Raw genomic sequence first — 14,492 nt, 5'->3', positions numbered from 1 at the left:
TACTCGGGAGGCTGAGGCAGGAGAATGGCGTGAACCCGGGAGGCGGAGCTTGCAGTGAGCCGAGATGGCGCCACTGCACTCCAGTCTGGGCAGCAGAGAGAGACTCCGTCTCAAACAACAACAGCAACAACAAACCAAACGTTAGCTAGGCGTGGCGACGTGTGCCTGTAATCCCAGCTACTCGGGAGGCTGAGGCAGGAGAATGGCGTGAATTCGGGAGGCAGAACTTGCAGTGAGCCGAGATCGCGCCAGTGCACTCCAGCCTGGGCGACAGACAGAGTGAGACTCAGTCTCAAATAATAATAATAATAATAATAATAATAATAATAATAATAATAATAATAAATAAAAATATTAATGAATATGATCTTTTTTGGTGGGGGAGAGAGTTGAATACATCAAAGAAATATGAGGTGCTATAATTTGGAAGCCTGCCCCCAGCTGTCTATCCTCAAAACTTTGTTCTCTAGAGCTCTCTCCAGCTCTCTCTCTCTTTGGTTTTATATTTAGACAGAACAGCATTCTCAATTATCAGAGAAGAGGATCTGGGCTCAGCCATGAGCCTTTGCTGGTCCTCATAGCATGTAGTGATCTTGCTGAGACCCAGACAAGGCTTGGCACTATCTTCAGAGGCATCAAAGGACCAGATCCAGAATAAAAACCACACCTCACTGGAGAATAAGTATAATTATTATGCCTTTTCAGTTTTTTTTTTTTTTTTGCAAGGAAAAAAATAAGTGATGATAGATATATAAAACACTTTGCAAAATACAATATAAGTTATATAACGACAAAAATTACCTTCATAACTCTCAAGCACAATCTGGGGTAAAAAGAAATGATAGGCTGGGCATGGTGGCACACCCCTGTAATATCAGCACTTTGGGAGGCTGAGGCAGGCAAATCACGAGGTCAGGAGATCAAGACCATCCTAGCCAACACGGTGAAACTCCATCTCTACTAAAAATACAAAAATTAGCCGGACATGGTGGTGGGTGCCTGTAGTCCCAGCTACTCGGGAGGCTGAGGCAGGAGAATTGCTGGAACCTGGGAGGCAGAGGTTGCAGTGAGCCGAGATAGTGCCACTGCACTCCAGCCTGGGGACAGAGTGAGACTCCATCTCAAAAAAAAAAAAGAAAGAGAAATGATAATAACTGGGCAGCGAATCTTAAGAGAAATTCATGAGAGGCTGGTCATTGTTGATTTAGAATCAATATGATATCTTATTATAACAAATCATTTTAAAACATTGTAAATTAACATATCATAGCATATTGATATAAACATTGATGTGATAATATATACTTTTTTAACTTTTAAGTTTAGGGGCACATGTGCAGGATGTGCAGATTTGTTACATAGGTAAACGTGTGTCATGGGGGTTCGTTGTACAGATTATTTCATCACTGAGGTATTAAGCCTAGTACCCATTAATCCTCTCCCTCCTCCCACCCTCCACCCTCCAACAGGCTCCAGTACGTATCCTTCCGGTCTGCGGGTCCGTGTGTTCGCATCATTGAGCTCCCACTTGCAAGTGAGAACATGTGGTATGTGGTTTTCTGTTCTTGCATTAGTTTGCTAAAGATAATGGCCTCTAGCTCCATTCACGTCCCTGCAAAGAACATGATCGCGTTTTTTTAGGGCTGCATAGTGTGAATTAAAATATAATTAATGTTCATGTGTGGATAAAATAGCTACCGTTTATCGAGTACATCAGCACATCCCTGCGCTATGTCAAGCACTTTTTATATACTTTTCCACTAAAGCCTCCAAAATTTCCAATGAAGGAGGCATTCTTGTTTCCACATTTACACATAGAAAAGCAGAAGGTTGAGAGCTTGAAGGCATGCACTCGAGTTCATATCATATGACCAATAAGGCCAGGATTTGAAACCAAATCAGCCAGATGGCATACCTATACCACATATATACGTTAAGATTTTCCAACAAAAATTAATAGCAGAGTTGTGGGTTTTCGGTCCCTTAGTTGAGAAGTAAGTTTCATTTGTTGTAGTTTGTTGCAGTTTGAGTTGTGAGCATGATCCAGGATTAATTTGAGAACAGCTTAAACCTCTCAGGGACTCAGCCAACTCCTGATTGAGCTGCTACGCAAATATGGTATCCTTAACCCACTCCCCATCACTCCATATCTTAAAAAACAAATAATACTCGGTATAGGAGATACTGGATAATCATAATCAAGAATATAAGAAAGAACGTAAGAAAATTTAAAAATTACTCATAATCTCACCACCCAGAGCTAATCATTTTGGGAACGGGTCCTTCCAGGCTTTTTTTCCATGCGTGTGCCTTAGCACCTTTGGTATATTTTAATTCGCAACTTGTTGGGATTAAAGTTTTTTAACTTTTAAAAGAAATTTCTTTTTTTACTGTCTTATGGTCTTCTTTCTGTGTGTGCATGTGTGTATGTGCAGGGGGAGGGTGCTAAGTCTAAAATTGTATTCTATATCAAGTAAGAGGATTAAAATATGTAATCAAATATTGTTTAGTGTTCACATCCTCTAAATCTTCACTTAAATCTTTGCCTACTTTATTAAAGACTTACAGACATGCTTTTTTTCCCCCACCGCTATTAGGATGTCAATTTCTTCTTATGTTTTAGGCATATTTAAAAATTATGTAGACACAAATACAGTTTTATTTTAAAAGATGCAAATGGCAAAGGAAAGATAAGGTCTTGCGGTCTGTATCTGTGGATACCATAATCAACAGTTCTACTTATATCTTTGAAACTTTTTTTTTCTGTGTACTTATATATAAATACTATTTATTTACTTATTTATTTTTTGAGATGGAGACTTGCTCTGTCACCCAGGCTGGAGTGCAGTGGTGCAATCTCGGCTCACTGCAACCTCTGCCTCTTGGGTTCAAGTAATTCTCCTGCCTCAGCCTTCCGAGTAGCTGGGACTACAGGCTGGCACCACCAATGCCGGGCTAATTTTTTATATTTTTAGTAGAGATGGGGTTTCACCGTGTTAGCCAGGATGGTCTCAATCCCCTAACCTCATGATCCGCCTGCCTTGGCCTCCCAAAGTGCTGGGATTACAGGTGTGAGCCACCACGCCCAGCCAATACTTTTAAAAAAACATAAATGAAAATATGTTGCCGGATTGTTTGATAACCTGAATTTTAAAAAATTAAGTATACGTTTTGGAGATCTTTTCACATCAGTTCATATAGAATTTTATCATTTATTTTTGCTTTGCATTGTGTTTTATTGTATTCTATACTGTGAATATATTGTAATTTAATGAATCATTCCCTTACAGATGATGTTTATGCTGTTTCCATCTTTTTTGGGTTAGGCATTATAAACTGTAATAAAATTGTATCTGTTAAGACTTTACAGTGTAGATTGCTCCCCAACATGATAGGTGTATCTATGTCTTCATGCTTATTCAATGCTCAATATTACAAACATTTTAAAATTTTGTTAATTTGAAGTTTCTAAAAAATAGTAGTCCAGGCGCGGTGACTGATGCCTGTAATCCCAGCACTTTGGGAGGCTGAGGCCAGCAGATCATGAGGTCAAGAGATCGAGACCATCTGGCTAACATGGTGACTCTGTCTCTACTAAAAACACAAAAAATTAGCTGGGCGTGGTGGCGGGCACCGGTAGTCCCAGCTACTTGGGAGGTTGAGGCAGGAGAATGGTGTGAACCTGGGAGGCAGAGCTTGCAGTGAGCCCAGATCGTACCACTGCACTCCAACCTGGGCAACAGAGTGAGACTCTGTCTCAAAAAAAAAAAAAAAAAAAAAAAAATAGTATCTAGATCTTTCACTTTGCATTTTCTTGAATGCTAGTGAGTTGAGTATATTTCATGTGCTGACTGATTATTTTTCCCCTTGAATTGTCATTGCCTTAGGTTGTTTGCTTTAAATCTTATTGTTCAACTTTGTCTCATGTATATTTTCAAGTATTTTTTTCAATTTACAGTTTGACTGAAAATTTATTTTGATATTTTACTGTGGAGTTTTAAAATGTTTAAGTGACTAAATATGTCCATTTTTATTTCTAACCTGGCTGTGGCCACAAGTTTGGGAAGGCTTGTCCTGCTCTGAGATGATAAGATTATTCTCCTCTCTTTTCTTCAAATATTTTATAGGTTTCCCTAGCTCTTTAATCCATATGGAGTTTATTTTAAGGTATATTATAAAATATCTCAAAGTATTTATTTCCAAAGAGATAGTCAATTTTCTCAACAAATCCATTACATATTTTGTTGTAGATTTGAACTGTCACTGTTATCAGAGGTTAAATCTATGCCTATATCCATAAATGTATATATGTATATGCATGCACATACACACAATTCTGATCCACTGATAATAATTGTTTTGCTTCTGGTATTAACTGTTACATATTTCTTTTATAACTATGTTTGATGTCTTAGAGCAAATCTCTTCTGGCTGTTGCCTTTCAAAAATTTCTTATTTTTTTGTTCTCAAATAAACTGAGGTTTAAAAAGTCAAGTTTTATTAAAACCCCTGGGGCTTTGTAGGAATGGCATGTGTAATTTATAGGTTAAGTACTAGAAACAACTAGCTTGATAAATCACTATTTAGGAAATCAAGGACGATAGCAGTAATTGGGTATATGCCTGGAGTTGTAGCCCAGAAAGAGGCATATGAAATCTACTGGGTCGAGTACGTGTGTATGGTTATGGGGTGGGGCAGGGAAAGAAAGAAAGGAGCTGTAGGTTATAATAAAGATAATCTTCATGGGACAGTGGAACAAACATGTTTATACCTGGCCTCCAGGTTGTCTAACATCTTTGAGCCTCAGCTTCTTCATCTCTAAGATAGGAATAATCACATTTTTGTAAGGATTAAATGAGATGATAAACATGCCCACAGATAATAGGTTCAGTAACTCCTAGTCCTCTTCTCTTCGCTTTTGATGAGGCGTGAGTCATATTTGGTAACAGGTGGTCCCTAAATAGCAGACCACATGGAAGTTTCCAAAGCCATTAGGCAACTGTTACTCATTTTCCTTTTCAATCTCTACTGAAAAGGTGCGAAAGGCTCATCAGATACCAGCCAACCGTGGGTAAGTATCCGAGGTTACTCTGAGTTAGTTGTACAGTAGGGACAAGCATTCATCGCCAAATAGAAATAGGCCTAACGTCAAGTTTGTTACATTGTAAGTGCTCCAAAAACACTAGCCATCATTACAGCTTATAAATATTCAGATCCATTATTCCCACACTTAGGCATTTACTCTAAATAATGAGTAGCCTCCAAAACAATCCAAAGGAAGGAAAATATTTTCTTTCTTTACATGAAGGATTTCACGGTAGTGTTTCGCATACAGATTTTCATAGTCATGTTATTTATAATATAAAGATTATAACTGGCTTACTTTTCTAATATAAGTGGAAAAGGTTTATATTACTATACAATATAGTATAGTAAATTACTATACACTCACTTGGGGGAATATTATACAGTCTTTAAAGCAAAAATTATGCTGCTACGTAGCCGCTTGAAAAATATTTATGATATTACACTAACTGATAAAAAGGCTGAGTATAAACTTATGTATATACTCTGATTATCACGTTGTAAAAATCTTTATGCACCTGGACAATGATGGAACGAGAACACAAATGATAAAAATAAATGTATTGAGGAGAACAATTGAACTATCATTCAATTAATGTTGAACAGCATTTTCTGGATTTAACTTTTTTGGAATCATTTTTTAGAAGCTCCAGAAAGAGCAATAAGTCTCAAATAAATAACAAAAAGTTCCTTGTGGAACTTTACCTAGGACTGAAAAACCAGCCCAACCAGGCAGGAGGAAACAAGATTGGCTTCCTAAAGAGAGTGTTTCCGGAAATATAAAAGGCAGAATAGTTTATGGGGTATTTTCCAGTCATTTCACATCATCTGTGAAATGGGGATATTGCCTGGGGTTACTTGACCGTATTTTATGAGAATCAACTGATTGACTGATGCTTTTGTACCACTTAAGAGGCCAAGGGGAAGGAGATACAAGTTGAGGATACTCAATGCAGTAGTTCAAACTGAAGTGTCAGAAGGGATTGCGGATAAAGACATATACTAAGTATTTGAGGGTCTGTGTATCCGTTAATCATTGCTGCACAAACTAAGTGAGAGCTAGGAGAACCCAATACATACATTTTACAATCTTACAGTGGCTTAATTCACTTTGAATTCAACTTCTTCTCTAGTGATCTAAGGTAGCTGAACACAGCAAACATCAATCAGTCAGAGGAATTGTACTCATAAGAGAAGTACTCCAACAGTGAAACGAAAGAACATATCTTCCCTCACCAGCAGGAGAAAAGAAAGACATTATTCTCCCTTCATTGGTTCCAGAGAAACTTTTGCTATGCTCTGGAAAAATAAAAGTCACAAAACAGTTTTATTTATTCTAAATTTCTGGGGATAAATGATACATTTTATTTTAACAAAAATTGGACACCTCTTTCTGTTTTATCTAAGAATAATGATCCAAAACTCATTAAGTAAAGCTTGACTTACTAGTTATTCTGAAACATATCAGCATTTTCTGCCTAATAAAATACAAATTCAAAGTGCTAAAATCATAAGGCTGCAAAACTATTATTGGGCTAATCATTGTTGTTGTTGTTATTAATCTTATTTGTGTTTATTGAAAACTTTTAACTACTCCACACACAAGCGAGAACTCTCATGCAACTCACATGCCACCAGATCCAGTAGTAATCCATTGCCACATAGTGAATAAATAGTGAATAAAGGTTCACTAATCTCTTTCTTTTCAGAAAGAAACTCTTAATAATTCTACAAAGATCTTTCTCTCATAGAGGTATGAGGACGTGAAGACCATGAGTCATCTTACCAATATGGAAACAGAGGCCCAGAGAGCCCTGGGAATATAAACATGTTCCCAAGATCACAGAGTCCCAGATGAGCTCCCACTGTGAGTCGGCCCACAGGACAGAAGGAATGGAACCAGGAAAGCAGAGACCTGTGAAATGCACCTGCTAGCTCCTCCCCCTTGATCTGGACAGAGATGTGGGATACCCGTTCACCATTCATTAGATGCTCTGGAAGCCTTGCTAATTAGATGAAAATAAAGGAAACGAAAAACAGTCTGTTCCAACATCTCCTATTCAGGTTTGGCTTTTTTGAAGCATGTAAAATTCTAACCCTGGGTGGAGCATTTTGCTTCTGCCCTGCGCTTCTGTTATTCTTCAATTTAATCCAATTAGAGTAGAGTACATTCAATCTGGTTCAAGTCAACTTGACACAATCTTGCTAACTGTTTCTGTCATATGCTGTAGCAGATAAAAGACAAATGCCACTCTTCCTGGTCTTAAATAATTTATATGATTTTTTAAAAAGTACCTTGAGTACACAGAATTGAACTAATCACAATCCTTGGTTCATGACACACTGTCACACCATCGTCTTTGAGCCTTTAAGTTGCTTAACAACACATGGACACAATTACTGACTAACCTAAGAACAATAGGGATAACCTGGTTCTTACCTTTGGGCTACGCCCCTACCTCCTCATTTAGCATCTTCCACTGTGCTATGACTTTGACTTTTGTATTTATATTCACTCCTCTCCTTTTTGTTCTAGTTTCAGTACACACAAACACACACCTGACAGTAAACCTATATTGTTTGCTTTTAATGTTTTTGAATAGACTTTGGAGGAAGAATAAAACATATTTATTCAACATATATTTAATGGGTACCTTCTCTGTGCCCAGCAGTGTTAGATGCTAGAGAATAAAAAATAAAAAACAAACACAAACAAGTAATAATTTCTGCCATTATGGACAATAATTTCTGCCTTATTATTAAAATAATAAGAACATAAGCAAGTAAACGGTTTAGTCTGTCCAATGGTGATAAGAGCTATGAATAAAACTAGGGCAGGGAAGGTGGGGGGTTGCGGTTCTTGCTATAGTGATTAAGATGGTGAGGGAAGGGCATGAGGGCTGAGAGTGAATTGAATACAGCTGGACTTGAGGAGACAGGAATGGTCTCAAGCAGGTGGCTTGAGCCAGACCCCAAATGTTCCTTTAACTTTTAAATTCCATGTAGAAATTAAAATATGTTCATTTTTAAAGGTGCATTAAATTGTATGTAATGCTTTGATCAAGCATTTACAAAAATATTTAGGGCCATTCTCTTGGAAAAGTATTGAATCTTACGGCTAAAAGCAACTTGAAATATGAACCAGTCAAAACCCTCCATTTTGTAGAAGGTAAAAATGAGATCTAAAAAGGTGAATTAAATTATATATACGTACAGAAATATTACAGATCATGGGAAAGGCACTCTTGTATGTTAAATTATTTGTTCTAAACGAGAAAACTAATTGCTGATGAAGGTAGATAGTCCGGGCTTCTCTCAAGCTCATGGTGAAAATGTCTTCAATAGCATCCATAATGATAAAAATCTCGGGGGCCGACCTCTTAGGCTAACCTCAAGTCCTGAGAGAGAAAATTCAGTGCCAGAGGTATTGAGGATTTAGCTTAAAGTAGGAATCAGTCGTCATTTTAGGTTGTCTGAAGGATGGAGAACAGAGAAACGACAGAGAGAGATGACTGCAGGGTCCTGCTAAGATGTCCCTTGCCCTCTCTGAAAGGATAAGCTACCAACTACAGGCACCGGAGGCCTGATCCTGGGTCTATTGGAGTAGAAGAACGTAGTGGAGTGGGTCGCACTACCTGAGTTCAGCCACAGCCACATGAGTGCCTGCTTTGCATGTTCCTTGCCTTCTTTTAACTACAGCTGCAACCTCTGGATACTCTGCTGCCTGAGCACCAGCCTGCCTGCTGAGCTTATCTTCCTCCTTCCCAGACCACCAGAGACCGGAGGTGAAGCTCCCACGTTCTTCCTCACCCATAAGCTGGCTGTAGTCCGGAGGACCTAGGATTCCTTCTCGTGGTACCCCCTCCCCACCTGGAGTTTTCTCCTTTCATGTCTAAAACACAAGTTTTGCATTTTGAGGAGTCCTTGGGAATCCAGAGAATCTCAAGAGCTTGATAGGATATTGGATGGGGTAGCAGAAAGTGTTTATCAAAAACCTCTCAGACTGTAGGTAGGGTTGCCAAAAAGAATACAGAGGGCCCAGTGAAATTTGGATTTCAGAGAAAAGTATGTTCCAAGTACTGCTATATAGTAAAAATTAATCATTATTGCTTGGAAATTCACACTGAACTGGGCATTCTGTATTTTTATTTGCTAAACTGAACAAGTTTATATTTGTGGGAGTGGGGTCAAGGTCATGGCAGTTGCCAGACTTTGCCTCTGTTTGGGTGGTTTAAGATGGGGAAGTGGGAAAGAGAGGGAGAGAGAAGCAAAAGAAACACAACGATTCTTTAGAAGCAACGTCCACTCACAGACCTCTCTCTCCACTTTCAATCCTTTGTGTTTGAGGGCTGTATGTGTCTGTGTGTGGCACACATACGTACCTCCCTGTGTGTTTTGTAGGACACGAGGATTGATATGGAGGAGAACTGCTGATAGTGACACTGATTAGATATTGAATAAACAACATGAGAAGATTAAAAACTGGAAAAATGCAGTTAGTTTAAAATCAGCACAAATGACTCCATTCATGTAAACTGCCTCTCCTTCATGCACAATTGCCACTCAGCGCAGTCACAGTTACACTTGTTCCCAGCCAATTTTTACATGTTTTCAGAGAACGATAAAATATTACCCAAGGGGTCTAAGACATTGCGTAATCCAACCTCAGCATTTACCGATTAAATAACTGAGACTCAGAGAAAGTGACCAACTGGGGGTCAAACTGCACTTCAATATTAATAATAGAAAAATGTTTTGTAGGAGCCTTCTGAGGGCTGGGCATTTTCAAAGTTCTCTACTTCACATTTAATTCTCACAATGACCCTATAGTCATCCTCACTATTCAGGTGAGGCAAGTTGAGGCACAGAGAATTATGTAATTTACCTAATGTTCAGGATCATGTGGCTAACAAGTAGAGACGACTATTAAAAACCCAGCTAGTCTGGCCCCCGAGACCCACCCACTCAACCAGGACACCCTTTGGCTTCTCAAATGAGTTTATGTCACTAAACATGTTCATACATGTAAACTTTCAGAGCTTACTGCTGCTGTAGCATAATTTCGTCCTTAATCACGGGGTCACTCAAATACAGCTTATAGAAAGTTGGTCGGCCATGGTTGACATGGATGATGATTTGAGAGTAAAAGCAGTTATCTCCTCACTTATAAACAAACCCTGTCACAGCGAGTCTCTTGCTGTAATCACAGAACAATTCTGTTGCATTTATTTTTTGAAATGTGTTTAACGGAATACATAATACCACGATCTACTATCGAAGCAGATATTCACAGTGAAATAGAAACAGTTTTATGAGTTTACAGTTTGAATTGTTTTTGAAGGAGGAGGAGAAGAAGATGATGAAGGAGAAGGGAAAACAGCAAAAGAGAGAGAGAAATCAAAATAGAGTCAAAGCCCTTTTTCATTGCTGGTGACAAAATAAAAGGCGTTCTCTTAAGGAGAGACCCTCTCGTTAGCCTGCCTCCACCTCAGTGCTGGCACAGCTGTAGGAGTAATTACCTCTGGAAAGAATAACCACCATTCAAACATTACATTTTCTAAGTTTTACATTCCACTTGTTTTTTTTCTCCTGTCTGTCAAGAGACTATCAATGCTTGCATCTCAGATTCCAGATTCCCTGTTTATCAACGACGGGAGGATTAAGGATGCCCGCTTCTGCTTTGATATCATGTTTTCCCGAAGCTACCTTTCCTTATGACACAAAGGCCTGCACAACTTTAAAAAAAGTGAGGCTGGAATTCTCTGAAGCTGCAGGATCAGGGTCTTCAGGGTCTACTTAGGAGACACCAGGACTCCACAAATCCACTGAGATGGAAGTTGGGAGTGCTGCAAAAATTGTCTTCCCTCTCCGCTGCACTTTAGCTGAAGGAGGGATTGATGAGCATTTTGCAAGTCTACTATCAAGTATATCACCAAATCCTGTTAGAGACAAACCAGCACCACCAGACCCTCCACATTTAAACTGGCCAGTAAGCATTTGAAATGAATGCAGCTTCATACAAAACAAATCTACATCCTCTCTTCTTCAGAAAGGTGGCAGTGTTGCCTTACGGTTTTGACCAAATACAGAGCAGTGGTGAGGTCTCTAGCTAATTAACAGATCAACTGCCTCACCTCACCATGAAAAGGAAAGGAAGGACTTAATCCACGGCCGACCCCAGTGGCTGGCAGACTCATCCCAGAGCTTCAGGGGCAGTGAGGCTTGTGACCACCTAAGTTCTTGAGTTTTCAACTTGCGCCAACAGTGAAGATCCTAAGAAAATCTCCAGCTGAGCCCACAGGCATCTAAAATCCGAGGGCATCTAAGAAAGTCATAGATGAACCTTACCTCCCAGCATCTACATTTTTCCTTTTTGAACCATCCATCCCAAGTGAAACAATTGAGTTGGCCCCATGTAGAAGGGCTAAGGAAAACTTAGCTTAGCAAACTATGCCAGCGTCTTTCTGACACCTGTTATGTCTAATGCTCACATCGGAGTTCTCATAAAAGTAATCAATCTAAGTAGAAGTCCTACATTACTGAGTGTGTGGTTAACCAGTTTTCTAAAATCAACATTACACACAGAGCTACTGAAAAATAACTTCAGGAGTCAAGTGTTGCTTTGTCCAAACGCGGAGACCCACACAGACACCTTCCATGGGCGCCTGTACAAGCTCTTCTGGAGAAGCGGTCAGAGCTCCCGTCTCTCCCTTCCACTCACCTCCACTCAGCGTCCTTTGAGAAGTTTCTCCATGTGCCACTAACACAGAAATTTTGGGGGAAATTCTCTATTTATAAATATCAGATGGTTTGGGAAAAAATATTTGTGGCACTGGGCTTTTTTTTTTTCTACAGTGATGTCATTTTAAATACTTGGTGTGCTCCAAATTTGCTATTTTTACTTCCCCCAAGTGACTTTTTTTGGGAAATACATTTGTTTGGATTAGCTACATTTTAAGTGACCCCTGTACCTAACACAACATCAGGTTCATCTTCTCAGCGATTATAACTGATACTACGCAGCTTCCAAACTTGAAATCCCTTATTTGTTCATTTCCAAAGTTGCTCCCTCCGAATGTACCCCCTCAAACTTTCTATTCATAGATGCAGAGAAAATAAGATAAAATAAAATAAAAGGATTGGCCTTTTCACAGAAGAACAACCACACTCAACCACCCAAAGCACTTACAACGGAAGACACGAAAGGCCCCCAAAGTCAAATAAAATTCTTCGCTTCCACAATGTGCTTTTGGGGAACAAAGTTGCGGGAGACCTGGCAGGCTTTGAAACATTTATTGGAAAGCAGTTCTAGAGTTGAGAATTGCAGAAGAGGAAAGTTTAAGAAGGAATGCTAAATGCCTTCGCCCTACCTGATCTGAACTTGCTCCTAATCAGCAAGGAATGCTCAGACCCCAGGAGTGTCATGTTGAGTCTCAGCAAGCCGCTGGTCCCTTGGCCAGGCGCCCCCTGTTCTCCACCAGCAACAGGCTCCCGGGAGCCCAGCTGACCGCAGCTAACAACCCAGAATTCATCCAACTCTCCGTGAGCTCCCCTGGGTAGGAGTACAGTGGCAGCCAGTGTCCCCAGAAAACTGGCGCCTCCCCCCTCGCAGTGCGGGGCTAATTAACTCTTAGCCGGCGGGACCCTCCTCCTCCTCGGAGGTTGGCCAGGAGCGGCGGCATCCCAGGCGTTCCTGGCTGATGTCATAGGCTGCCGGCGATTGCGGAGAATCGCCACCACGCCTTTATGAAGGTCCCAACTTTGCCATCTGATACTCTTTACTACTGACAGGCGCTCAGCCAATCAGGAGCGGCGAGCGGGCCTGGGGACCTGGAGCCGCCGGAGCCGTCTCGGGAGCCGGCTCTTAACTCTTTGCAGAGGGCCCAGCAGCCGCCGAGGCGCAGAGGGCGGGAGCAAGGCCGGGGGTCGGGAATCTGGGAGAAGGGCGCGAGCTAAGGAGCGATGCCCAGAGGAAAGACGGAAGGGCTGCGACGCCGCGGGGCTTGCAGGTGGTGCGCGGGGCTGCGGCGGCCGCTGGGAGCTCCGAGGGCCTGGGGATGGGCGTGCGCAGCCGGGGCTTCCCCGGCCGGGCTTCTGCCTGCGAAAGGGAAGCGGCGGGGATCTCCCGCCAGCCGGCTTCAAAGGCTGCGCGAAAGGGCGTGCGCGCCCGCGGGACGGCTCGCGCGGGGCAATTTGGAAATAAGCTGGACCCCTGAGAAGAAAAGCTTCCGACGGACCGGAGCCCACGCATTCCCCTGGGTTGGAGGGGGCTCAGGGCACTGGCAGAGACGATTCTGTATCTCGCAGCTCCAATACGGGACTGAGATGCATTTCCACGGGGAAAATGGAAAGACTTTCATTTTTCTAGGATATGCTTTTTTGGGAGACAAATGTGACTCGGTGCATCTGGAGATCCAGCTGCGACACAGCGCTCACACCTCACAAGCCCGAGGGAATGGGAAAAGATACCTGAGTCGGAGCGAAAAACTTACCAGGCTCTAAATAGGGAGGGGCTCTGGAGCAGGGGGCAAGTCAGACCTCGGGTTAGGCTTAGCTTGGGGAAGGCTCAAAAACTCTGCCTACGAATGAGTCTGTCCTTAGGGGAAAATCCATTCCGTAAGGACCCAGAGTTATTTGTGCATCTGGCCGAGGTGTTATAGGCACACGGATCAAGGAAATAAAACCAAGACCCATCTCTCAAGAAGCTGGTTTAATAGTTGGTGGCTCAGAACATAAAACCCACTCTATATACGTATATAATTAGGGTTTATTTGCACCTTCATATGCACGTGGGCCCCAGGTGTTGTCTATTACACACAAGCCTGCCTATGTCTCTACTATAAGTCCTTAAAAAAATCAGTCGGTGACAGATGGAGACCCGAGGTGACAATAGCTCATGGGGACAACCTCTAATGTCCTGAGTCCCGGCCTCTGCCCCAAGCCCTGTTGCTGAAAACACATTAGAGGGGTTAACCCTTGAGCTTACTCTCTGGATCTGAGTGGGTCGTTTTCGTAAATAAGGTCTTTAGGGATAGACACGTTCTTGCTGATGTGTCAGAGACGAGGAAGAACAATCCAACCATGTTCTCTTTGGGGATGTAGTCCTGGCCTGGGCGCCTGCCTCTAGGCTGATTTGGGGTGCAGGAGCATCTCAGCGGTTATGTAACATCATTTTCCCATTCCTGCTATAACATATTACCACGGATTTAGTGGCTTAAAACAACACACGTTTATTATCTTGCCGTTATGGAGGTCAGAAGTCCAAAGTGGGTCTCAGTGGGTCAAAATCAAGGTGTCGGCAGGGCTGCGTCCGTTTCTGGAGGCTCTAGGGGAAAATCGATTTTCTCACTTTTTCCTGCTTCTAGAGGCTGCCCCAGTTCTTGGCTTGTGGCCCCTTCCTCCATTTT

At 41.6% G+C, this 14,492-nt stretch overlaps 1 protein-coding gene across 1 annotated transcript in view; it reads right to left on the bottom strand.

Moving 5' to 3' along the window:
- Nucleotides 1–12,807, bottom strand: part of MYOCD (myocardin) — a 99,160-nt gene extending 86,353 nt beyond the window's left edge. Inside the window, 1 exon segment of the mRNA XM_026456280.1 lies at nucleotides 12,456–12,807. Coding sequence (XP_026312065.1) covers nucleotides 12,456–12,510 — 55 coding nt within the window. The 5' untranslated portion in view covers nucleotides 12,511–12,807.
- Nucleotides 12,808–14,492: the final 1,685 nt, after the last annotated feature.

The sequence above is a fragment of the Piliocolobus tephrosceles genome, chromosome 16 (assembly GCF_002776525.5).
Source record: "Piliocolobus tephrosceles isolate RC106 chromosome 16, ASM277652v3, whole genome shotgun sequence".
NCBI classification, from domain to species: Eukaryota; Metazoa; Chordata; class Mammalia; order Primates; family Cercopithecidae; genus Piliocolobus; species Piliocolobus tephrosceles.
The sequence above is the reverse complement of the archived record's forward strand: the minus strand, read 5'-3'. Positions and strand labels throughout refer to the sequence as shown.